General features: G+C 36.3%; 2 protein-coding genes across 5 annotated transcripts in view; one reads left to right on the plus strand and one right to left on the minus strand.

Annotated features, from left to right (window-relative positions):
- Positions 1-14,371, minus strand: part of LOC111047027 (tripeptidyl-peptidase 2) — a 45,993-nt gene extending 31,622 nt beyond the window's left edge. The window contains exons 1-8 of one of the 3 annotated variants that reach the window (XM_039422413.1): positions 14,125-14,371; positions 13,323-13,471; positions 10,075-10,203; positions 6,376-6,555; positions 4,851-5,011; positions 4,081-4,244; positions 3,218-3,322; positions 1,577-1,855 (exon numbers count right to left, since the gene is read on the minus strand). In XM_039422413.1, coding sequence (XP_039278347.1) covers positions 1,577-1,855; positions 3,218-3,322; positions 4,081-4,244; positions 4,851-5,011; positions 6,376-6,555; positions 10,075-10,203; positions 13,323-13,471; positions 14,125-14,197 — 1,240 coding nt within the window. In that variant the 5' untranslated portion in view covers positions 14,198-14,371. Of the gene's footprint in view, positions 1-1,576; positions 1,856-3,217; positions 3,323-4,080; positions 4,245-4,850; positions 5,012-6,375; positions 6,556-10,074; positions 10,204-13,322; positions 13,580-14,124 lie in introns of those variants that run through there. The other 2 variants (XM_039422429.1, XM_039422422.1) reach the window with 2 other exon arrangements.
- A 442-nt stretch (positions 14,372-14,813) lies between these two features.
- On the plus strand, positions 14,814-20,787 carry LOC120350245. 2 transcript variants are annotated; one of them, XM_039422827.1, is made up of 2 exons: positions 14,814-15,410; positions 20,375-20,787. In XM_039422827.1, the coding sequence occupies exons 1-2, from the start codon at positions 15,129-15,131 to the stop codon at positions 20,519-20,521; spliced, it is 429 nt and encodes a 142-aa protein (XP_039278761.1). In that variant the 5' UTR covers positions 14,814-15,128; the 3' UTR covers positions 20,522-20,787. The 2 variants fall into 2 exon arrangements, with proteins under 2 accessions (XP_039278761.1, XP_039278767.1); XM_039422833.1 differs by having other exon boundaries at positions 14,814-15,371; positions 20,336-20,787.
- The last annotated feature ends 2,766 nt before the right edge of the window (positions 20,788-23,553 follow it).

The following is a 23,553-nucleotide window of genomic DNA, read 5'->3' on the forward strand; positions in this document are numbered from 1 at the left end:
AAGAGAAATGCAAAGTCGTCGACTTGAATCGTAGACCTCACTTCGCTCGGTCAATGATTCACAATAGTAGATTATTTGAACAAAAACCAGATTATATTGAAGGAAATTTTATAAAAGGTTACCAGAACTCCTTAAAAGTAATGATGATTGGAAGATCTTCAAAAAACATTTGAAAAATATTTAGTTGATAGAGTATTTTATAGTATACAAGAGTACCTTTCAAACCAAGACTAGGTTTGATTTACTTTGTGTTTGAATTATGTGAACTTAGTGTTGCTTATGTATTATGTAAAATTATTGACCTGACTTGTCTCCATAACTGAGTCCTTAGGACGTAAAAAATCAAGAATAAGAATAATAGTGTGATCATATTGAATGCGTAGGATGTGAAAGTCGAATCATGCATGAGCCTAAAGACAAAATGTGTCATTTAAACACGTTGTGACTTGTATGTAGAGCTCTTCTTCCCACTTCTCTTCACACTCTCTCATTTCGTCTTCTATCACGTCTTGCCTTTCCTATTGCTCTCCTATGGAACCTCATTTCTGCTGCAGTAACCTTACTCCAGTGTTTGAGTGTAACCAAGCTTTCACTTCCAAACATGAGAGTTGGAATAAACACGCAATTAGATATTATTTTCTTTGTTGTCAAAGACAGCTCTCTTTTTCCAACCACAGTGTTGTTCAGCTGGAAATATACATTCATTGCTTTTTTACTGTGTTAGGGTACAAACACACTGAAAGCGGAGCGTGGCGTGGCGTGGTCAGAGCGTTCATGATACACACAGGAAGCGTCTGAGCGTCAAGCGTCAAGGACCTAGAAAATGGCGTTGTCTAAGTTTGCACGGACATTACTTTGTGACAATAATAACTTAAAGTATTGGATTCTAGCTAAGCCTACTAGGACAGAGTAGGTTAATGGAATTAACTTAGATCGTCGTCTATTTGTTGAATATCACCATCTGTTCAATGTGCTAAGAAAGCCTGAGTCCCGATTTTTTGAGTACATGCGAATGTCAACTTCAACCTTTGATTATATTTTGACGAGAATGAAGCCTGATTTTGAAAAACAAGTCACTAATTGGAGGAATCCAACATCTGCTGAAGAAAGACTTGTAATAGCACTGAAGTATTCATATTTCATAGAAATATGAATGAAATGGATTAGAATAGCCGTACTTTTGATTTCAAAGTGCAATAGATGAATTTTCTCTTTTGAAAAATCAAATAATACATATTACAGGGGAATTTGGGCAAACATTAAATATACTAGTGTACTAGATGATGGGAAAGTGTGGTAGAACAAGTGTATTATCATGTACAAGGAGTATGTACTAGTATGTACATTAGTGGGCACTCGCACTTTGACGCTTCGATCGTAGACGCTCCAAAAAACAAACCAGCTTGTTCCAAAGTTTGACGCCACGCGCTTCGCTCCAATCTGCGAGTAGACGCTTCCAGTGTGTTTTAGCTCATAACTTAACATTACATTGTTCACGACGCACTTCAACGCCACGCCACGCTCCGCTTTCAGTGTGTTTGTACCCTTAGTGAAATAAGTGTGAATGATAACTGACCAATGACACCGTTGTAGTTGAGATCGGGCGGACAGCTGATGGTGCTGAGGGCAGGCCCGTTGTTGCCGGCCGACGCGACCCACACGGTGCCGCACTTGTCGACGACCTCGGCCATCAGCTCGGCGATGCGACCTGACGACGAAAAGTTGGCGCGCTCGCCGTAGCTCATGTTGATGACGTGCATCTTGTTGTGCGGATGGCTCTTCATCACGTGGATCATCGAGCGCACCACAGCCGCGCCTGTCTCCATCCCCGGCGACGGGTACAGCCGGCTGTCACCTTCAACAATCATACAAATCATTGAGTAACCAACAAAACTGTACCTTTTCCGAATTCTGACAGATAATTCTGATATAAAAAATATTCCAGGAAATAATTTTTATTTCTACTGAATTCATTTGATTCAAATTTCAAAATGAAAAAAAATCATTTGAAGTAGAATTTATATATAGAAATTCTTCTATAAAATTAATAGCTAGTAAATTTGAGTTTCTTATATGTTAAATATTTATGATTAATCCACCTAAATTCAAAATTTGAACTTATATGGTAATTTTCGGACCGAAAAATGCGATCAAATAGTGCGTGAAAGAATAACCTTTATTTGGGACTGTGTTATATTGAATAATATATTCAGGATAAAACTAGCATAAGCTTTGCCATATTACTTCTCTTCCAATGTTACTTACATTTACAAACCATTGTGACATTTTTGACACCATTGTGGTGTCATTTTTACAAACAAAGTATGAATGTCCTATTCTTCGTGGAAGTATTATTGAACAATTCATTACAATGAATTATCATGGACCAGACACTCATAAGGATTAAGGAACACACAAAGATCGAATATAACTTACACTCTTGACAGACATTTAATAAGGTACAATTCCTTAGCAACGACGCGTCTCGAGCTGCGCTATCTAAGCAGGCCGAGACGGCCTGAGCACATAACCTATCATTAGATTCGATAACTCATTGGATTAACATGTTGTATGAGCGTTATGGCGGCAGATGAAACAAAAGTGTTGGCTACTATATTGCTTTTACGATTCATATCTAATGAATCATCGAATATAGTGAATTTATAGATGTGCTCCAGCAGTCATGGCTGAAACAATGCGTCTCGAGCCGCCTGTTAAGGTGCGTACAGATATACGCGCCGCAAACATGAGCAATTCAATTTTAATCAGCTGACTATATCTGTACTTTTACAGAAACGTTAAGATAAAGATATAAAAAGCTTGCCATCAGCTGATTAAAAGTGAATTGCTCATGTTTGCGGCGCGTATATCTGTACGCACCTTAAGATACGCGCAGCTCGATCCGCGTTGCCGCTAAAAAAATTGCACGTTTAGAACTTAAATCTACACTTTTGACAGACGTTAAAAGCGTATTTCATAGCACTGATTGGATAAGCGACGAGAGCACTCGGTTCTCCCGTTGGGCAGCTCTGCTAAAATAGATCTATGAGCTTAAAATCATTTCCCGGAGGTTTGCAACGCACATGAAACTGTGGTCCATTTATATTTCATCATCACTGCCTCTCCCATTAACCTAGACATAATGAAGGCATCATATCCAAAACTAATTTAATAAGGTGGATGTTACATCAACTTAAAAGAGTAACTAACAACTGACCTAAAGTAAGTGAGACTATTTGAGCACCAGGAGCCACTCCGTTTCTTTCGGGTTCATCAGGAAAGTTGGCAGCGGCTATTGAAGCAACGTGCGTTCCATGACTTGCTGTAATTAATGCAAATGAAAACCAATGTTATTAATAGTTTTTTATGTAATTTGTAAACAATATCTATCCATTATTTGGCCGGTGATAAATTACTGTGAATAATGCTGGAAGATTTCCAATCTTTTTGAGCTTTTAAGCATGATGTCATAATATTGTCATTTTATTATTTATTTTATAATATTGACGATGCTAAGATTTTGAATCGCTGATCCTGAGAGGGAACCACTATGTAATGTAGTTCAGCATCATAAAAAACCGTGAATTTATTTGAAAATAAATGTTTTTCATACTACATAGATTAGGCAATTCCACAAAGAATAGAAAACAAGCTACCGGGTTATTATAAAAGTCCTTCACAACTTTGAAGTTTCTAATCACCAACGTTCAACAACAAATGTTATTTTGCTATTGCACAATTTCATTATCAAATAATCCTGTTTTGTTTGCTCTGAGTAGGACAGTAAGAGCAATAAAATAAAATTTCATTGGAAGTCATATAGCCTATTCACTCCTTTTCTATATCACCTTCTCAATTATCATTCTCCATTTGAAAATTGTTGACTGTCAAATTATTGGATGAAAGTTGTTGTGTTAAGATTTTGTTTTCTAATTAAATAACTAAACTTATTTAATGAATAAATTATTATTTGTAAAAGCCTTTACAATAATAATTTGTAAGCTCATTACAAGCAAGTTTATGTTTTAAGCAATATTGGTAAATTACAAAAATGTTTCATTTTGTCTACTTGAAACTTACAGCAAAATCCTACAACTTCGAGTAAGTTTCCATCGTCGAAGACATTGATTGAATAATTGAGAAGATCTAATGATGACAGAGTGGCGTATTCTTGAGTTTTGGAGTATTCACCAAGAAGAGTACAAGCAGCCAGGTCCCCGTTCAGAGATGTATCAAGGCAAGCTCTGTTCACAGAATTAGATAAAATTTAGGAATTAATTCAGCAAACAATCAAGTGCGGAGAATAACAGTTAAAAATAATGATTGACGACCACCGGAAAAAATGACAAAAAATTAATACATTGACGGTTGATAAGTGCCCATATTAGAAAAGGAAATGCATAACCATTTATTCTATTAATTCATTTCTTAATATACTTTACTTTGAGCTCGATACATTTAGTTTAGTGTTGGCGGTATTTAAAATGGTTTTATCCGTGTATAATATAGGATTTCTCGAAGTCTGTAAGATTGATAATTTTGGTCTGATAAAATCTTAAGGAAAATTTACTGTGGAAAATTCATTGTTTTAGAAATGGTTCTTTATTACGCCAACAGTCTCAAAGCGGACAAATTTTTTTCGCTTGAATAACCCCAAGTAGTACTTCAAAGTTTTCATGCCATCCAGACAAGGTTAATTGAAAAAATCACATTTTTATTCAAACCAATAAGAGTTGTAATTTCACACGCCTTATTCATCCATTTATTCGTTCTGTATACTTTTAGCAAAACATTTTTAGGCATAATTAAAAAATACATGAACTCCACAGAAACAGAAAGCAATCGTTTACCTCCAAATTTCTCCATCATGAAAGACAACGCAATCATACATGATTCCGCCATCGAAATACTTCTTCTCAAACGCTTGCAGAACTTCAACCTGAGCTTCGTATTCTTCTTTGAGCAGTTTGTCCTCTCTGCTTAAAGTTTGAGTTTTGTTTTCATCCAGAGTCTGTAATGAAAAAAGACAGAAATTCTTATGGATATCCAAATGCAGTATCAATGAATAAATTGATCCAATGCGAATGAACGTTTAAAAAGGTATTATTAATACATTCATGAGTTAGTTGAAAACACAAGTACAGTACATTTTCAGGATGATGCGATACTTACAATCATCTAATTTACTATGTTTATATTTATGCAAGGAAGGATGTTTTCCTTAAGACCACACATTTGCATTCCATTATACGGATTATGCATAATTTACATTGTTATTAAAAAAAAATGATAAGTCTGATAGAGTTCATGATCATCAGATACACAAAGTCACAGCCATTTCTGAAAATGACGTATTGGAAAACGTTTTTATTGATAATATTATCGAATACCAATAAACTCTATTGACTAGCTGTTTCTCTAGGTTATGTTTGAATACCTTTATAACCTCCCACATTTGATTTAGTTAGAAGAAAACTTTGGCGATATTCCTCCAAAAATATTTCTGTCTATCATCAAGCTTCAAAATTGGATTTTTTCAATGTTCTACAAAAAATGAAACTAATATTTAGCATAAGAATATTAGGCGCTTAGCAATTGCACTCCCGAGGTCAGTACACCTCTTGTTCATGGACATGCTGTCCAGGCTCATTTATTGAGATGTGTTCCATTCAGAGTTTAAACCAACAGCTGATTTCTCTCTGTTGAAATTAAGATACGACGGTTAGCCACAGCAGAAAACATCAAGTTGTGAACTCTACAGGTTGCAGAAGTAATTATGATAGAGAACTTCGTTGGACATGACACTCCACAGCAATCTGTCTTGAGCCTAATTAATTTCCAAAACATTACTCTCAAAGCACAATTCCCAATGTGTGATATTTTACAGAAGGCTATATCATAATGAGAAAAATAGATAATATAGTCACATAGTTATATATTAAAGGATTCATATTTTCACAGTTTTCCTTAACTCATTTATTAAAAAGAGAAGAAATGATTCTTAAGAGCTGATGAATGAAAAACTAACATATTTATAAGTGGCGCATCGATGGTGAAGAACAACCACTAATCAAATACTTGCCGAGAAGCGGGATGGTGCTCCTTATCAAACCATGATTAGTGTATAGATGGTTCAATCGCGATAAAAAGCACGGTTCCCATAAGGCCGCTGCAATTTCAACTATAAGCCTAACAATGCAACAGTATTATGATTCTAGGCAGATGAATCACAGCCGGCTAACTAAAGCAATAATTCGCTAGTATAGCAGAAACAAGAAACCACTTGCTGATGTATTACTGAAATCTGGAATTGTGAAGGTCTGAATTAATATAGGTCTATAGAACTGATTTAAAAAGCAATTGACAGCCGATTACCTTTAAAAAATTCTGTTGTTTGCGAATCGTCTCTGCTGAAACACTTTTGTGTTCTGGATCCCAAAACTTCTCTCTTCTTTCTTTTTCAACTTTCTCCTTCAAAGATTTCGGATAGAGATCATATCCATTTTTCAATCCTACGTGAAACTTTCCGGTGGGATTGTTCCATGATTCAGGTATCTAATAAAAAAGAAAAATAACTGATTATACGTTGAATTTTATACAGTTAATCATTGAAAAAAATACGGAAATTATTTTTTCCTACAGTTACCCGAAAAAGTGCTCATTCCCGCATCAATTATAGTACGCAAAATACCTTATTCCCACACCCAGTGCGGGAATGTAGATTTGAGTGCGGCAAAGTACTTTGATTATTTACTGTTTCTTATTCAATATCTCGTGGTAATAATCAGCTGTTTTACAAAAATTTCCAGCCAGCAACATATTCAGGTTTACCAACATTTCTTCTACTTTGCCGCACTCTACCGTCATAGAGCGTATTAACTATTTTGTGTTGTTTGTTGCAAATTTGGTAGAGTGCGGCAAAGTAGAAGAAATGTTGGTAAACCTGAATATGTTGCTGGCTGGAAATTTTTGTAAAACAGCTGATTATTACCACGAGATATTGAATAAGAAACAGTAAATAAGCAAGAGGTTTTGATAATATTGAATATCAGTATTTTATTTCTATTCAAGTTATCATGAACGATTTTTTATGTGTGAGATGCCTATATTTTTAACTAGAATACATTGGAAACATTTATTGACCATTTTTATGATCAAGGAATCAAGTATTTTTATATCTTTATTTACTTTTGTGGTTAGGTTACTTTTGTTTCTGATACTGAGGCTGTGATTGTTATATTTTCAAAACAATAATGTATCCATTAGGTTTGAAACATAAATATTTACACTTCAAAACAAGTTATTCAGTTCTTCAACTCCCCGAAACATCTCTACTCACATTTTCGTGGAACAACTTCAATGAATGCCGTTGATTAATTAGAAACAGAATACAGAATAGATGTTATTGAATACAGTAATCAAAAACACTGGATTTACATCCTGTTTACTCAACAGTGACTTGAATGATGGAAGTTCAGCATTTCAGGTAAATGTAATGTCTATATAATATAATTTAATCACGTTTTAAATAATGCAGTATAATCTTAATTATACGTTTCATGCTGCTACTGGTCCCTTGCCAGAAAAGCAGAAAGGCCAAATTGACACATTTACTAATGTATTTACAAGAAAAAACAAGCTGAAACTATATTTTTACACTAATTGTGTATAATATATCATTCAGACTCAAACTAGAGGATATTTGGAACTGGAATAAATAGTACACATGAAAATTTCATAGAATGGTCAGGTTAGACTTAAGTCTGTCCTAAGGGCTGATCACTAGCCTAGTCCTTGATCAGTCCTGGGCATATCAACTTATTTATTTACATTAATAGAAAAATTAAAACATAAGCTTACAGCATTGATCGCATAGACAAATTAATGAATAAAACATATTAAAGGGCACCGTATAAGTATAAGCTAAGTTTTGCTGCAAAACTTTTGTGTTTTCGGATAGAAGAATATTAAACTGTTAGTCACGGGTGAAGTATAACGTTTGTGAGGCTCATTGATGGCTCAAAAACATATCCAGACAAGTGATTTGGCCATTTCTACACTTGCTGATGACTTCTTGTGGATGAAGTATTATTATAATTGAATCTCATATAACTTTATAATATTCATTATAAAATTGTCATTTAGACTGAATTTGGAATAATTCTGTTGTGGAATGGTTGCAATACTGTATTTATTATCAGCATTAAAAATACTAAAGATTCGCACAAACAAACATTTTATTTGGTATAGGACATGCTCACCTTCTATTACTGACTTTTCACATTCTATGGTAACTGTAGAAAAAATTTTAATGTGCAATACGTGCGCAAAGTTTCTTTGCTGCACTCAAGAAACCAACATTCCGCACTCGCCTACGTCTTGTGCGTAAAAGTTTCTTTCGGTGCAGCAAAGTGGCACTTTGCGCACTAGTTGCACAAATAACTATTTCCTACAGTTACCTTGAAAAGTGACCATTCCTGCACTGATTACAGAACGCAAAGAATCACTTTTCCGCTCTAGTGCGCAAAGTATTACTTTGCGTACTCTTAATACTTTGCGAATTACCTTGCAGCCATCCCAATCAGCTGTTGACATTGTTGGCGTGTATTTTGAATGCGAATTTGTTCTATTTATATTTTTTCTGATTTTCAAATAAATAAAAATGAGAACTCATTAAACTATACATTTTTAATATTATTAATTATTCATTATTTCAAATAATATTTTTTCATTCATAAATTTATTGGTTGAAAAATTATTTAGAAATTAAGATTTACTCAAAATTATTCAAATTTTCAAATTAATTGGATTAATTTAATTTTTAATTTGAAGAAATTATCGATTATTAATTTTCAATTGGATTATCAAGTTAAAATAAATTAAAGTTGTTATTAATAACAAAATTATACAAACATTTGATGGATTTCAGCCATCATTTTACCCATAATCAACCACTTCTCATATTCAATGGTAACTGTAGGAAAAATTCAATGTGAAATACGTGCGCAAAGTTCCTCTGCTGCACTCAAGTAACCATTCCGCCCTCGCCTACGGCTCGTGCGTAAACGTTTCTTTCGGTGAAAACTGTCACTTTGCGCACTAGTTGCACAAATAACAATTTCACATTTTATAATTTTACATCAATGTTGAATTTCATGACATAAGTCCTTATTAATATAATTGCAGTATTTTATAATTTTATAGTTACTTGACGTTATGTTGTTATTCTTCTATGTTTAATGTTCAAATGCTCAAGGGAGTAGAAAACACCATTTCAACTAAAACTGGAAGAATGATAATAGTACTTAATAAAAATGTTCCAAGTTTATGCATTCTAGTATTCTGAGTATCAATGCATTCTATATTATAATATAATATAATAATTAATATTATTTGAAAAACTTTCTTGCTCATTCACTACAAATGAAAAATTCCAGCATACTATAAAGGTTATTCAGTTGCTCTTTTGACTTACAATACAATTAATGATTCAAATTTGAAACGGCAGTAGTGTGTATGTTATAAAATTGAGTTCATATTAGCAACATTTGCCCAAATCTAGGAAATAAAAAAATGTAAGAAAGGACCATTACATAATGTTATATAGAGTTTTAAAGGTATACATTCAAAATGAGCTGGCCGTATTAATTCCGGCCTAGTAATTATTCTGGCCTGCGACAAGAATTATGTTTGTCTTTCTAAACACAGTAGGTAGTACAAAGTACAAAACGATGTGACGAAACGGAAACTAAATCTAAAACATCCGCACAACGATTTTCGACGGAATGATTTTCTATTGGAACAAAAAGCGTGTCACCACTTAAGTGTGCGACCAGCCTTGAAGGGTGAGACATGTTAGAAATTATTGACCATTGACCAAGTTTTTAAATTCAAAATAGCTTGATTTCATAATAATATAAATTTCATTAAATGATAAATTAATGTTAATAATCATTTTATAATGAATTATCTTACATAGTAGAATGAATGAATATGGAAGAATCACTTGAGGCAATTCAATAAGATGAATTTTAATAGTGAATTGTTCACAGTTGTTATCTAGTCAATAATTACCTTGAGAGTTCTTCCAGATAAACCTTTGATTGCGCCATCTGTGACTTCAACAACAGTAGAAATATCTACATCACCAGCACCTGAGCAGTCGTATCTTCCAATAACTTTAGGTTTTCCATCAGTTGTTACCTATAAATAAAATTGAATCCTGATATTAAATAGTGTAGTAAAAAATATGTAACAATTATAATATGAAAATAATAAATGTGTAGGGAGATTATAAGCAGCTTGCACACATAAGCCATAGTGGTGTCCACTGGACCTGGCTATTAGTGATAGCTACCAAAATTGAGGCTAATCTCCTGTGAGGTGTTCGAACGCTGCAATGTCCCTGTGTGATGTCGTTTTGCCACTAATGGTGGCTGTTAGTGGACGCCACTATTGTCTTTGCATACCAGGAGTTTTGGTTATTGAAAGGGTGGAAAAGGTTTGTGAAATAATATTTGTATGATTAATTTCATGGGTATTCGTATTTTCTTTTTTAGTAATTGTTTTCAGTTTTCAATTAGCAGACATGCTGAGATATGAAACTCAAATATATCATAATCTGAACAATATTCAGTACATGGCACGTTTGTAATTGATCTTAATTGTTCATAAAATAGTCAAATTCAATAGATTTTGTTACTAGAGTTTTACATAAAAACTTCATGAACCAGTATCAACAAGAAAACGAATAATGGAGTTTTTTATCGATAAAAATGAGACGGCTACTGGAAGACCTGGAAATTCACCCTCCCTCATGGACTGCTTTGGTCGTGTCCCGATCTTCTGCACGGTTTGTAGTTTTTTTATTATTTTTGTGGTACCAGAACAAGGATAGTAGAGCCTTGGTAGCAGCTAAGATATACTTGTTGGCTATCACTATCCACGTTTATTCAGTAATTCAGTATATATTCAGTCCATGACCGGCAGTCGCCAGACAGACTTCGTCAAAATATAAAACAATCAATACACAAATAACTAGAGATGGCTGCAGATAGGTTGTTTCGTGTGGCTCTGTAGATGGACAGCCATACTAAATCATGAAACAATCTCAAATTGGTCTACAAGTCCACTGGTCTCATCATCTCTCAATGAGTAGAGAGGGTAGTTGATGAGTTTTTCACGTACCAGCCTTCTAAACTTCCCATACTCCAGCTCACAAACACAAATTGGCAGTCTGTTAAAAATTTTAGCATCCGTAAGGGGTAGCATTCGTGTGCTTTCGATAGTCTGGAGTAGGGCAGGTCAATGTTGCCCCGTCTCCTGGTATTGTGGTGGTGCAGCTGGCCCCTCTCCTGGTAGACATGAACCTCACTCCTTAGGAGCCGTAGCGAGCTATACATGTACCAACAGTACACTGTCAGTATTTTCAGACGTTTGAAGATTGGCCGGCAGTGCTCCAGGTAATGCGATGACGTGATGACACGAAGAACTTTCTTCTGTAGAAGGAGAATCCTTTCACAGCTACCCACATGGCCCCATAGTACTATTCCGTAGCTTATATTACTATGGAACAGCCCATAGGCTGTAATTAAGTAGTTGGCAGGCACATGTTGCTTCAGCTTCCGCATCAAAAACGTCACCCTGGCCAGTCGATTGCACAGCATGCCAATATGTCGATCCAACGATAGAGTAAGGTCCATCTATCAGCGGTTAAAGTTGCAAGAACAAAAAAAAGATGAGAGGAATTCTGAAAGTCTGCTTGGACGTTTGACGTAAGACGGGAAAACCTCAGCTGTCGACCATTTGGGATCGCCTAGGCTAGCTCCTCCGCACTATTTTCTTGACAGACGCTTTGTTCCTCCGATACAGATAAACGTTCAATAATTTTATTTCGTAAAAATGGGTACAAATTCAAAGGAGGAGGATTTTTGAAAATGTCTTCGATTTCGGAAGCAAAACGTCCGTCTAGCCGAGAAACAATGTAGGTAATGAAATTTTCTCATCTCGCTAGTGATATTTGGAATGACAACTCCGCTTAGATGAACCATAACCGCAGTTTGTCCATCCAAAACTGAGACAATTTTACGGCAACGCAATCAACATTATCATGAGCAGGCTGCTGTTGTTAATTGTCAAAGATTACTAGATAAAGTTTTCTTCTTGTGAAACAGGAGCTTGGTACTTTTCGCGAAATAACGTAAAAATATTGTCTATCATGTGATAGACGATCGTTGATTCCAGAAAAGCATTTCAATAACTTCGGGATCACCTATGCTCGGGGTCCCATATTTTTTGATACCAGATCCGGACAGGAGGTACGGATTAACACCCCTCCCTCCCCACAGTGAGTTTTGACAAAACCAGGGAGTTTTGAGAAATCGTTAAAGACGTTTCTATATTACAAATGAGGGGGGACGCGACAAGGTCTACTTGTCAGCTAGCATTTTGACTACAATCGACAGCTTATCCCCTAGTGAAAGTATATCGCTACCGTCAACTGGTCACCCCGTCAGCATGTCACCTTCTGAAATCGCAGAAGACATCCTTTCGTTGCCCTGCAGGACAGAGTGTCTCCTAGCTCGATTGCGTCAACTGGTCATCCCATCTGGATGTCAACTCCTTAGAGAATTGAAAAATTGTCTCCCGGCCACCTCAAAAAACGGTTCTAGAGGTGACATATTGACGGGTTCATCAGTACCCAAAATAAGGATCATGCAATTGAAAAAATAAAAATTTATCGGAATAGAGCATCTCTAGAATTGGCCTACAACCTTGAGAATTCTAAATTTATTAATAATAATTTTGATTATACATTAGCCTATTAATATTTTTAGTAAATGAATGAATGTTCATGTTTTATTCTATTTGTTGCTGTGGCATAATATACATTAACAATGTATAAACTTCAGATATAGACATAGGCCTATTAAACTATGTTTAATCATTTTATTGATAGTTTCAATCAGTTTATAAAAATAATGTGTTAGACCATTTTTTCAAATTCTAGATGTAGCCTACTGATTTTTTTAGAAACTTGCCAAAACTCCAGATGTTTGAGCACATTTTGCTCGTTATAAAACTGACAAACACCTATATTTTAGTACGTACCTGTTTGTCATAAAAATTATAGATAGTAACGTAGTTATTTGATTTTACTACCGGTGAGTTACTGTAGGATGTAACATCCATAGAACGGTATGTATCTAATTCAACCGAAGTACATAGAAATTTCAATAAGCAAGACAGTACGGTATTTCAATTGAAAGAATAATAAATTTTGCATAAGGTATAAAAAAATATCCAATATCAATTTTACTGACCTGTAAACCAGCAGCTCCAGGATCAACCCCAGAATCAAATATTGCAATTGTCACTCCTCTTCCGTCATAATTTGGGAATTTATTTAGAAAAGAAGTTACTCCAGTCTCTTTCTTAGGAAGAAGCGATTCCGTAGGAAAATCACAGTTGACTTCAGCCATGAGGAGAGAGTAAAAAATTAAATAATTACACAGAAAATAATATTTTACTTCTTTACTCTGATTCTCAGGTCCAAAACGTCAACAAAATTATCGTAGCATCATGCTCGAATCATACCAACTTGACAAAGTAATAATTAAAACAATAAATTCACTGATTATGTATATTAAATATATCATATGAATGTACTAAAAATATTCTTCATTATGAATTCACCTATCTTGAAAATGCTTAGCATGTATCACAGTAATAACAGAGAAAATATTTGTTTTTGGAGCCCAAAACAGGAAAAAATATTTTATGAAGACCGCCTGCTGTGGAGGGAAGTTTAAAAGCAGCTCAGAAGACTTCAAAGATATTTAAAAGTAGATTCAACAATAGTTACGTAATAACTTCATAGTTATTTTCTCATTAAGATATAGAAAATAACTCTTAAATGAAATTCTAGCTTATTACTCCAATAAAATAAGCAAATAAAGCAATATCATTGAAACGTTTAGTAGTCATAAAAAGTTAGGTTAGGCTGAACACTCATATTAATTATGTTACAGTAAAATAACTCAGATAACTTTAGTTTGGTTTAATCAATTTTTAATAGCTAATTACGGTTTGCCAAAAATTGAACATAATTAAATATTGGTCTACCTGTAAATAAAGAAGAATATTTCCTAATTCTCTGGAACCTTATCAATCCAACAAGAAGTGATCTCTTTATCATTGTGAAGTCAATTTAGCCAGCCCCATCAGCTGATAATCAGCATATCGGAGAGCTCTCAGCCCTGCAGACTCGTTCGCCGCCAGTGCCAAAACGCTTCATGCGGCTCGACCCTGAAGGTGCAATTCCTTAGGAGCGTCTAGAGACGGCTTACGCACTTATTACGCATAAGCACATAACCTATAAATTCATTAATTTGATAGTGTGTCTGGGTACTTTATTGCTTTATACAGATTACCATTAACCATTATACAGGTAGAGTTTGTTGGCAATGAAAACTCACACCTTTGTTATTTTGAGGATACAACAGGATAACATTGAAATTGCATTAGAAAATAATTTTTATAACTTCCAGCTGACTGGGAGTTATCACACTGACTATCTGTTGAATTTTGCTTGTGACTAGTTTGCCCATACGGAGTAAACCAAGTACCAATGCCAACAATGTACAAATATAAAATTCTATCTTAGGCTTAACTCACACCTACGCGACTCAGGTCGAGAGCATGTGTTTTCAAATGGTGACAGTCGCGGAGACTATAGAGTCGACTGGTCTGAGTGTCACCATTTGGAAATAGAGAGTCTCTTCTCGCTCGACCTGAGTCGCATAAGTGTGAGTTAAGCCTTAGAGTAAGGATAGCACTATGATTACTAAATCAGCCCCCTGTGGGTTGGGGGAGCTTTGAGTCGAACATCGGACTCAAGAATTTGTTGAAAACCAGAATACACCCACAGTATCTCACAGTCGTAGCAGGCAACTAAAAGGGACCCCCTTTCCAAAGCCCTTCTCCATCTTAATATGCTTTGGAACTATCCATTTTTAAAATGGCACTTTTTCCATTGACTTGGTTGTGTGTCATTCTTTTTTTCTCTTTCTATTTGTAGGCCTTCCTTGGCCATATACTTACTTTTTCTTAGGCCAACCCAAGGTGTGATGTGGACCGTGCTGATGGGTGGATGGCACCAGGCCTTTTATATGGTGACTCTAAGGGTGCCTGTTGGATACCAGGCGCCCTCCTGTAGTATTCAGCCTTGTCTGGACATGCGGTGCTGCTCTGTATTGGTCGTCTCTACTTCCCTAGCTGGTCGTGGGAATCACACAAACAACAACAAAAAACCAAACCCCACAGAAGTTGCCTCGCCTTCTAACCCATCGGGATCTGCCCCATCAGGGCAGGTTCTTCAATCTGAAATTGGTGCTTCAGGAACACAGGAGGTTCCGTTGCACTCTATGTAGAGGCTACCAACATTGAGAAGGTTTCTGCTGATCACGATATGGATGACGTAAGCTCAATCACACCATCCCAACTGGAGAGGGAGGACGAGCACCTCAGAAAAGCAAGAATCCGCAGGAATTCCTAAGGATGCAAAAGAGCAACCGAGCAGTTTGCGGGTGGAGAGAACAACCTCATCACTGCTCAAAGAAGGGGGACCATTCAGGCAAAACTTCTTGAGAGAGGTGAAGCTTTTGACCCTGCACAGTTCCGGATGTTCAAAAAGAAAAAAAACCCAAGAGACCAGAGATGGGTGAAACACCAAGCACAAATTTGGGTCAAGAGGCTCAGTCTAGGGTGGCCAGGCGCCCTAGAGGTGTAAATAAAAATATAAATCTCAGTACCCTTTCAAATTATATTATCACAACATGTTTCGGACATTAATGCCATTTTCAAGTCTTGAAATAATTTTAAAATGTACTGAGATTTATATTTCTATTTATATTAAAAGTAGCCCTAAAGAAAAAAGACAATAAAATGCCCTAGAGGTAATTTGGCGAGACCCCTCCCCCAGCGGAAGGACCTACAAAAAAGGCCAGGAGTGGAACTTACGTAAGTCACGAGGACCAATCAGTCTGAAGAGATTGCCAAGCATAGGAGCAAGGAGAAGGGCTCTTGTCCTTGCAGCCTATTTGGCTGCAAGCAACCGGGTGATGAATGGGATGTTACTTTAGGTAAAAACTCCTGGATCTTGTAAAGGACACAGGTAATGGTTTGCCCAACTGACCTAGCTACTTGGGACATACAATGAGCTCCGGTTGACGTGTTAGGTTCTTTGAACCTTTGGAACCTTGAATCCGTCCCTTCAAACATAACAAATCAGTATTTCATGAGCGAGTTCTTCATCCTGGGAGCTCACTAGAGTAGACCAAAAATGGTCCGATGGAAACTGGAACAGCTGAGATAAACCCCCCGCACCCATTAAAGGCCGGGACACATATCACCGCACCGAGCCCGTGCCGAGGTACGGCAGAGCTACGCCCGCGACACGGTGATGGTGGTAGGAGAACACACATATTCGTGCGACAGCCGAGCGGCAGCAGTGTCTCAGTTCTGTAGAGCTACTGTCTCATTCTGTGTGGTCTGATTTCTGAATGTGTTAAACTATTGAAGCTTGTTACATCTGATTTAAATTTATATTTTTCAATTTTAAACTAATTACCTGTAGACACAGAAGATGAGAACCATAGTGCTGGTATATATTTCGGTGCATAACAATAACACAATCAGTCATGTATCGGAAATATATCAGCAATAAAATTCTTCTTATCTTATCTTCTTTCACAATTTAAGACACAGAAACGGGTTCCTTCTTTTATACTTTTTGCTGTTTATTTTATAATTTATTATATTATGTATATTTTACCTTAGGCTTAACTTATTTGGTTCTACTTTTACTTTTGGTTTAACTTATTTTTCCGTTCAACCATATTTCTTATCACTTTGATCATACAGAACTGGAAAATTCCGTATCTCTTCAACAAGTTTTTCATTCTCTATGTTAAACGAGCCCGCACCGTCAAAAAGTAAATTGAACTAGTCGGTGACGGCGCGGTCACGGCTCGGGCAACAAACACGGTGACGGTGCTGACGCGTTGCGGTAGTATGTGTCCCTACACGTTTGAAAGCATTTGTTTAACCGCGGTGCGGGCTCGGTGCGGTTATGTGTGTACCGGCCATAAACGTTGCCAATGCGTAAGGTGTATTATTGAAATACAAATTAATTTGGCTAGTTGATAAATCAGATTTGACAATGTTCTATCAACTCTCATCTGACCATTTTCGTTCAGTCTACTCAAGTTAATGAATATTGTAATAATGAAAAACGCCCTATCGAATGATAGTAATCCCAGTGATGTAATGAAAGTATTTTTTTTTTATTTTCTTAATACAAGCTTACGGTCAAACATTAGTCTTCTGAACTTCTTTTGTACAATTTATTATGCCTATTTTATTATTGTAAAATATTATGATATTGTATGTATGAATTATTCGTACAGAGAACAAATCAATTTGAAATTTATTAAATAAATTAAAAACCTCCAACATTTCTTTTTTCAAAACCAACATGTGCCATAAATTGCCTCAATACACAATAACGCTGCTTTGATTTATTTTGAAAAAGGTTCTAATATAATATAGCGAGATTCTTTCAAGAAATTTTGTGGAATTTCAGTCATTTATCTATAAGCTTGATTAATCGATTTCATTTTTTTTATCTATTTCATCTTCGTTAGTAATCGTGGATGGAAATCGAATTAATTAAGTTCAATCGAATTAAGTCTATTCAAGTAATGGAAATTACATTTGAATATTAAGACAATTTTCAAATTTTATAAATACAGAAACAAGTCTTGAGTGATGAAGAGACTGCACCTTGTAATTGCCTTTCCATTGATCCCATTCACGTGTCTTTTAGTTTCAGCAAACATTTGTTCTCTCAAACAACCGGTGGCTTAAATTAACTCGAACAATGTTTTAGATGAGGACATTCAGTCCACTGCAACTGCAAACCGACAACCACGGTCGAGTTGTGGCTATTCAATAATACAACTTACAAACAAAATTTAATTTTTTTTCAAATGGGATGCGATAAGTTGAAAGAGATTTTCAGCACAATGAAAGAGGAAGCAAGGGAGCTGGGTCTAGAAATTAAGAGCAGCTTTCTTGGATTACAACAGGCATAAGGATATCCAGTGAGAGGATGAAAACTCTGAGCACACTTTTAAATATCCCTCCTTTAGTGACTCAGCGACCTATATCACCACAACAACAGGACTTAGATGTGTTAGCTTAGAACCTTATTTCAAAATTTACAGAAACATATACAGAAAAGTTTTGAAAGCAGCAAAGAAAATGGCCGCCACTGCCTTCATAAATAAATCCTCAAATCAAGCTAGAGCCATCTGGAAATTAGTAAAATTCGAGTCGTCAAAGAACAATAATTCAACTTCAGAGACTTGCATTGCTGATGAAACAGGAAATATCAAAACCGGAAGAGAAGCTGCCAATATCCTGAATAATTATTTCATAAACACACCACTTAAAATTCAGAATGCACACTTAGAAAAGAATGGCATGGATGATTTTCTATCAGTATTTGAAATTGCCGGTAACCAAAGAAATACAAAGTTTACAGATTTCGATACATTGAGCTGTGAAGAACTTAGAGGAATAATCAAATCACTAAAAAACAAGAAATCCTACGACTGTTACAACTTATCAAATTACTTAGTTAAAAATCAGCAGAACATATCCTCAAGCCACTAACATTTATATTCAATAGCTCCATGAAAGCGGGTTACGTACCATCTAAACTGAAATTATCGAAAATAATTCCTGTTTACAAAAAAGGCAATCAAGAGCTTCCTGAAAACCATAGACCTATCGCTAATACTCCTATATTTCTAAAAATCTTTGAATATGCCGTGCTAAGACGATTAAGAAAATACTTCAAACAAATAGACTTACTGTCCTCTAACCAATTTGGATTCCGGCCAGGCTACTCCACAAATGATGCTCTCTTCTCTTTTGTAGATGAGGCATTATCATCTGTTGATAAAAATCCAAAGTGAATGGTTTGATAGCCGATCTCTCAAAGGCGTTCGACCTTATCAATGTAGAGATCATGTTAAAAAAGCTGCAATTGTATGGATTCTATGGCGCCGTGTTCGGATGGTTTTTTTCCTACCTCAACGAGAGGTATCAGCAGGTAGTCATTGACTCTCATACCCATGAGTACCATTCAGAATGGATGAAGACGAGAAGCGGGGTTCCCCAGGGGTCAGTACTGGGTCCCCTGCTTTTTTTTTATTATATATATTAATGACTTGCCATCATATCTTGAACCAGCTAAAAGTGTATTATATGCTGACGATGTGAGTATTCTACTGAAAAGCAGCAGTCAGTCCAATGTGGAATTGGAGAGTAAGACTGCCCTTATTAATTTAGAAAAATGGCTATCTGCTAACATGTTGTTGTTAAATACCAACAAAACTAAAGAAATTCCATTCCGAACTACCAGAGAAAATAATTTAAGTATCAGAGACTATAAAATAGAATCCGTGAACGATATAAAAGTTCTTGGAGTGGTGATTGACTCTGACCTTTCTTGGAGACCTCACCAAGAATACCTCAAAAACAAACTGAACTCAGCAATTTTCGTACTGAGAAATTTGAAAGCTATATTGGACTCTAGGGCTCTTAGAAGTGTTTATTTCGCACTGTTTCACTCACACCTGACCTACGGCATCATTTTTTGGGGAAATTCAAGCTGCGTAGTTGAGGTGTTCAGAATGCAGAAGTGGGCATTGAGAGTGATGATGGGAGAATCAATTCGAACAAGTTGTCGCCCCCTTTTCAAAAAACTTCAAATTCTCCCATTCCCAAGCCTATATATTTTCGAAACAATCTGCTTCATTAAGAAAAATATACATGAATTTAATACAGGCGGAACATTCCATCAATACCCAACAAGATATAGGAACAACCTAAGAGACGACACACACCAGACAACCATGTATGAGCGAGGTGTTAGGAGTTCGGGTATTCGGTTGTATAATTTATTACCAGCTCATATAAAAGAAATGACTGGTACAAAATTCAGAGAACAATTAAAGAAGGAGCTGCTGTCCATATGCGCGTACTCAAATGAAGAGTTCAGAGAGTACTACGAGTGTCGAAATGGGGTTTAGAGAGAATAGAAAAAAATGTATTGACTTTTCATGTGCCTATTTATGTTCTAAACCACGAGCGTCGAGATAAGGTTTGGAGAGAAAAGAAAATATATTGACTTATCATTTATGTATTTATGTTCTGTATTTTATTGACTTACGACATTGACAAGACCAATACCCCATCAGGGCAGGTTCTTCAATCTGAAATTGGTGCTTCAGAAACACAGGAGGTTCCGTTGCACTCTTATGTAGAGGCTACCAACATTGAGAAGGTTTCTGCTGATCACGATATGGATGACGTAAGCTCAATCACACCATCCCAACTGGAGAGGGAGGGCGAGCACCTCAGAAAAGCAAGAATCCGCAGGAATTCCTAAGGATGCAAAAGACCAACCGAGCAGTTAGCGAGTGGAGAGAACAACCTCATCACTGCTCAAAGAAGGGGGGCCATTCAGGCAAAACTTCTTGAGAGAGGTGAAGCTTTTGACCCTGCACAGTTCCGGATGTTCAAAAAGAAAAAACCCAAGAGACTAGAGATGGGTGAAACACCAAGCACAAATTTGGTCAAGAGGCTCAGTCTAGGGTGGCCAGGCGCCCTAGAGGTATAAATAAAAATATAAATCACAGTACCCTTTCAAATTATATTATCACAACATGTTTCGGACATTAATGCCATTTCCAAGTCTTGAAATAATTTTAAAATGTACTGTGATTTCTATTTCTATATTAAAAGTAGCCCTAAAGAAAAAAGACAATAAAATGCCCTAGAGGTAATTTGGCGAGACCCCTCCCTCAGCGGAAGGACCTACAAAAAAGGCCAGGAGTGGAACTCACGTAGGTCACGAGGACCAATCAGTCTGAAGAGATTGCCAAGCATAGGGGCAAGGAGAAGGGCTCTTGTCCTTGCAGCCTATTTGGCTGCAAGCAACCGGGTGATGAATGGGATGTTACTTTAGGTAAAAACTCCTGGATCTTGTAAAGGACACAGGTAATGGTTTGCCCAACTGACCTAGCTACTTGGGACATACAATGAGCTCCGGTTGACGTGTTAGGTTCTTTGAACCTTTGGAACCTTGAATCCGTCCCTTCAAACATAACAAATCAGTATTTCATGAGCGAGTTCTTCATCCTGGGAGCTCACTAGAGTAGACCAAAAATGGTCCGATGGAAACTGGAACAGCTGGTATAAACCCCCCGCACCCATTAAAGGCCGGGACACATATCACCGCACCGAGCCCGTGCCGAGGTACGGCAGAACTACGCCCGCGATACGGTGATGGTGGTAGGAGAACACACATATTCGTGCGACAGCCGAGCGGCAGCAGTGTCTCAGTTCTGTAGAGCTACCGTCTCATTCTGTGTGGTCTGGTTTCTGAATGTGTTAAACTATTGAAGCTTGTTACATCTGATTTAAATTTATATTTTTCAATTTTAAACTAATTACCTGTAGACACAGAAGATGAGAACCATAGTGCTGGTATATATTTCGGTGCATAACAATAACACAATCAGTCATCGGAAATATATCAGCAATAAAATTCTTCTTATCTTATCTTCTTTCACAATTTAAGACACAGAAACGGGTTCCTTCTTTTATACTTTTTGCTGTTTATTTTATAATTTATTATATTATCTATATTTTACCTTAGGCTTAACTTATTTGGTTATACTTTTACTTTTGGTTTAACTTATTTTTCCGTTCAACCATATTTCTTATCACTTTGATCATACAGAACTGGAAAATTCCGTATCTCTTCAACAAGTTTTTCATTCTCTATGTTAAACGAGCCCGCACCGTCAAAAAGTAAATTGAACTAGTCGGTGACGGCGCGGTCACGGCTCGGGCAACAAACACGGTGACGGTGCTGACGCGTTGCGGTAGTATGTGTCCCTACACGTTTGAAAGCATTTGTTTTCTCACTCGCCGTAGTACGTCCGACACTCGGCCGTACCGCGGTGCGGGCTCGGTGCGGTTATGTGTGGACCGGCCATAAACGTTACCAATGCGTAAGGTGTATTATTGAAATGCAAATTAATTTGGCTAGTTGATAAATCAGATTTGACAATGTTCTATCAACTCTCATCTGACCATTTTCGTGCGGTCTACTCAAGTTAATGAATATTGTAATAATGAAAAACGTCCTATCGAATGATAGTAATCCCAGTGATGTAATGAAAGTATTTTTTTTTTATTTTCTTAATACAAGCTTACGGTCAGACATTAGTCTTCTGAACTTCTTTTGTACAATTTATTATGCCTATTTTATTATTGTAAAATATTATGATATTGTATGTATGAATTCGTACAGAGAACAAATCAATTTGAAATTTATTAAATAAATTAAAAACCTCCAACATTTCTTTTTTCAAAACCAACATGTGCCATAAATTGCCTCAATACACAAAAACGCTGCTTTAATTTATTTTGAAAAAGGTTCTAATATAATATAGCGAGATTCTTTCAAGAAATTTTGTGGAATTTCAGTGATTTATCTATAAGCTTGATTAATCGATTTCATTTTTTTTTATCTATTTCATCTTCGTTAGTAATCGTGGATGGAAATCGAATTAATTAAGTTCAATCGAATTAAGTCTATTCAAGTAATGGAAATTACATTTGAATAGTAAGACAATTTTCAAATTCTATAAATACAGAAACAAGTCTGAGTGATAGAGAGACTGCACCTTGTAATTGCCTTTCCATTGATCCCATTCACGTGTTTTTTAGTTTCAGCAAACATTTGTTCTCTCAAACAACCGGTGGCTTAAAATAGCTCGAACAATGTTTTAGATGAGGGCATTCAGTCCACTGCAACTGCAAACCGACAACCACGGTCGAGTTGTGGCTATTCAATAATACAACTTACAAACAAAATTTAATTTTTTTTTCAAATGGGATGCGATAAGTTGAAAGAGATTTTCAGCACAATGAAAGAGGAAGCAAGGGAGCTGGGTCTAGAAATTAATATTGGAAAGACTAAGTATATGAGAATGTCTGCAAATGAAAGAAGAAGGCATGTAGACAACTTGATACAATCAGATGACTGCAGCATTGAAGGTGTCAGTGAGTTTAAGTATCTTAGAGTTACACTGACAGCCGACAATAAGACTAGCCAAGAAATTTCTAGCAGAATTATGATGGGCAATCGAGCGTATTTTGGAAATCAAAGGATTTTTAAGAGTAGAATAGTATCAAGAGCAACCAAAGTGAAAATGTACAAGACGTTAGTCCGACCGCTTGTGACATACGAAGCAGAGACATGGACACTGCTGAGCAGGGATGAAAGAGCACTGAAGTCATTCGAGAGAAAGATGTATCGAAGGATCTGGGGACCACTATGTGATGAAGGGGTTTGGAGAACCAGACATAACAGCGAAATCGATGAGGCTATAGGGGAAGGAAATATTG

The sequence above is a fragment of the Nilaparvata lugens genome, chromosome 1, assembly GCF_014356525.2.
Source record: "Nilaparvata lugens isolate BPH chromosome 1, ASM1435652v1, whole genome shotgun sequence".
Lineage (NCBI taxonomy): Eukaryota > Metazoa > Arthropoda > Insecta > Hemiptera > Delphacidae > Nilaparvata > Nilaparvata lugens.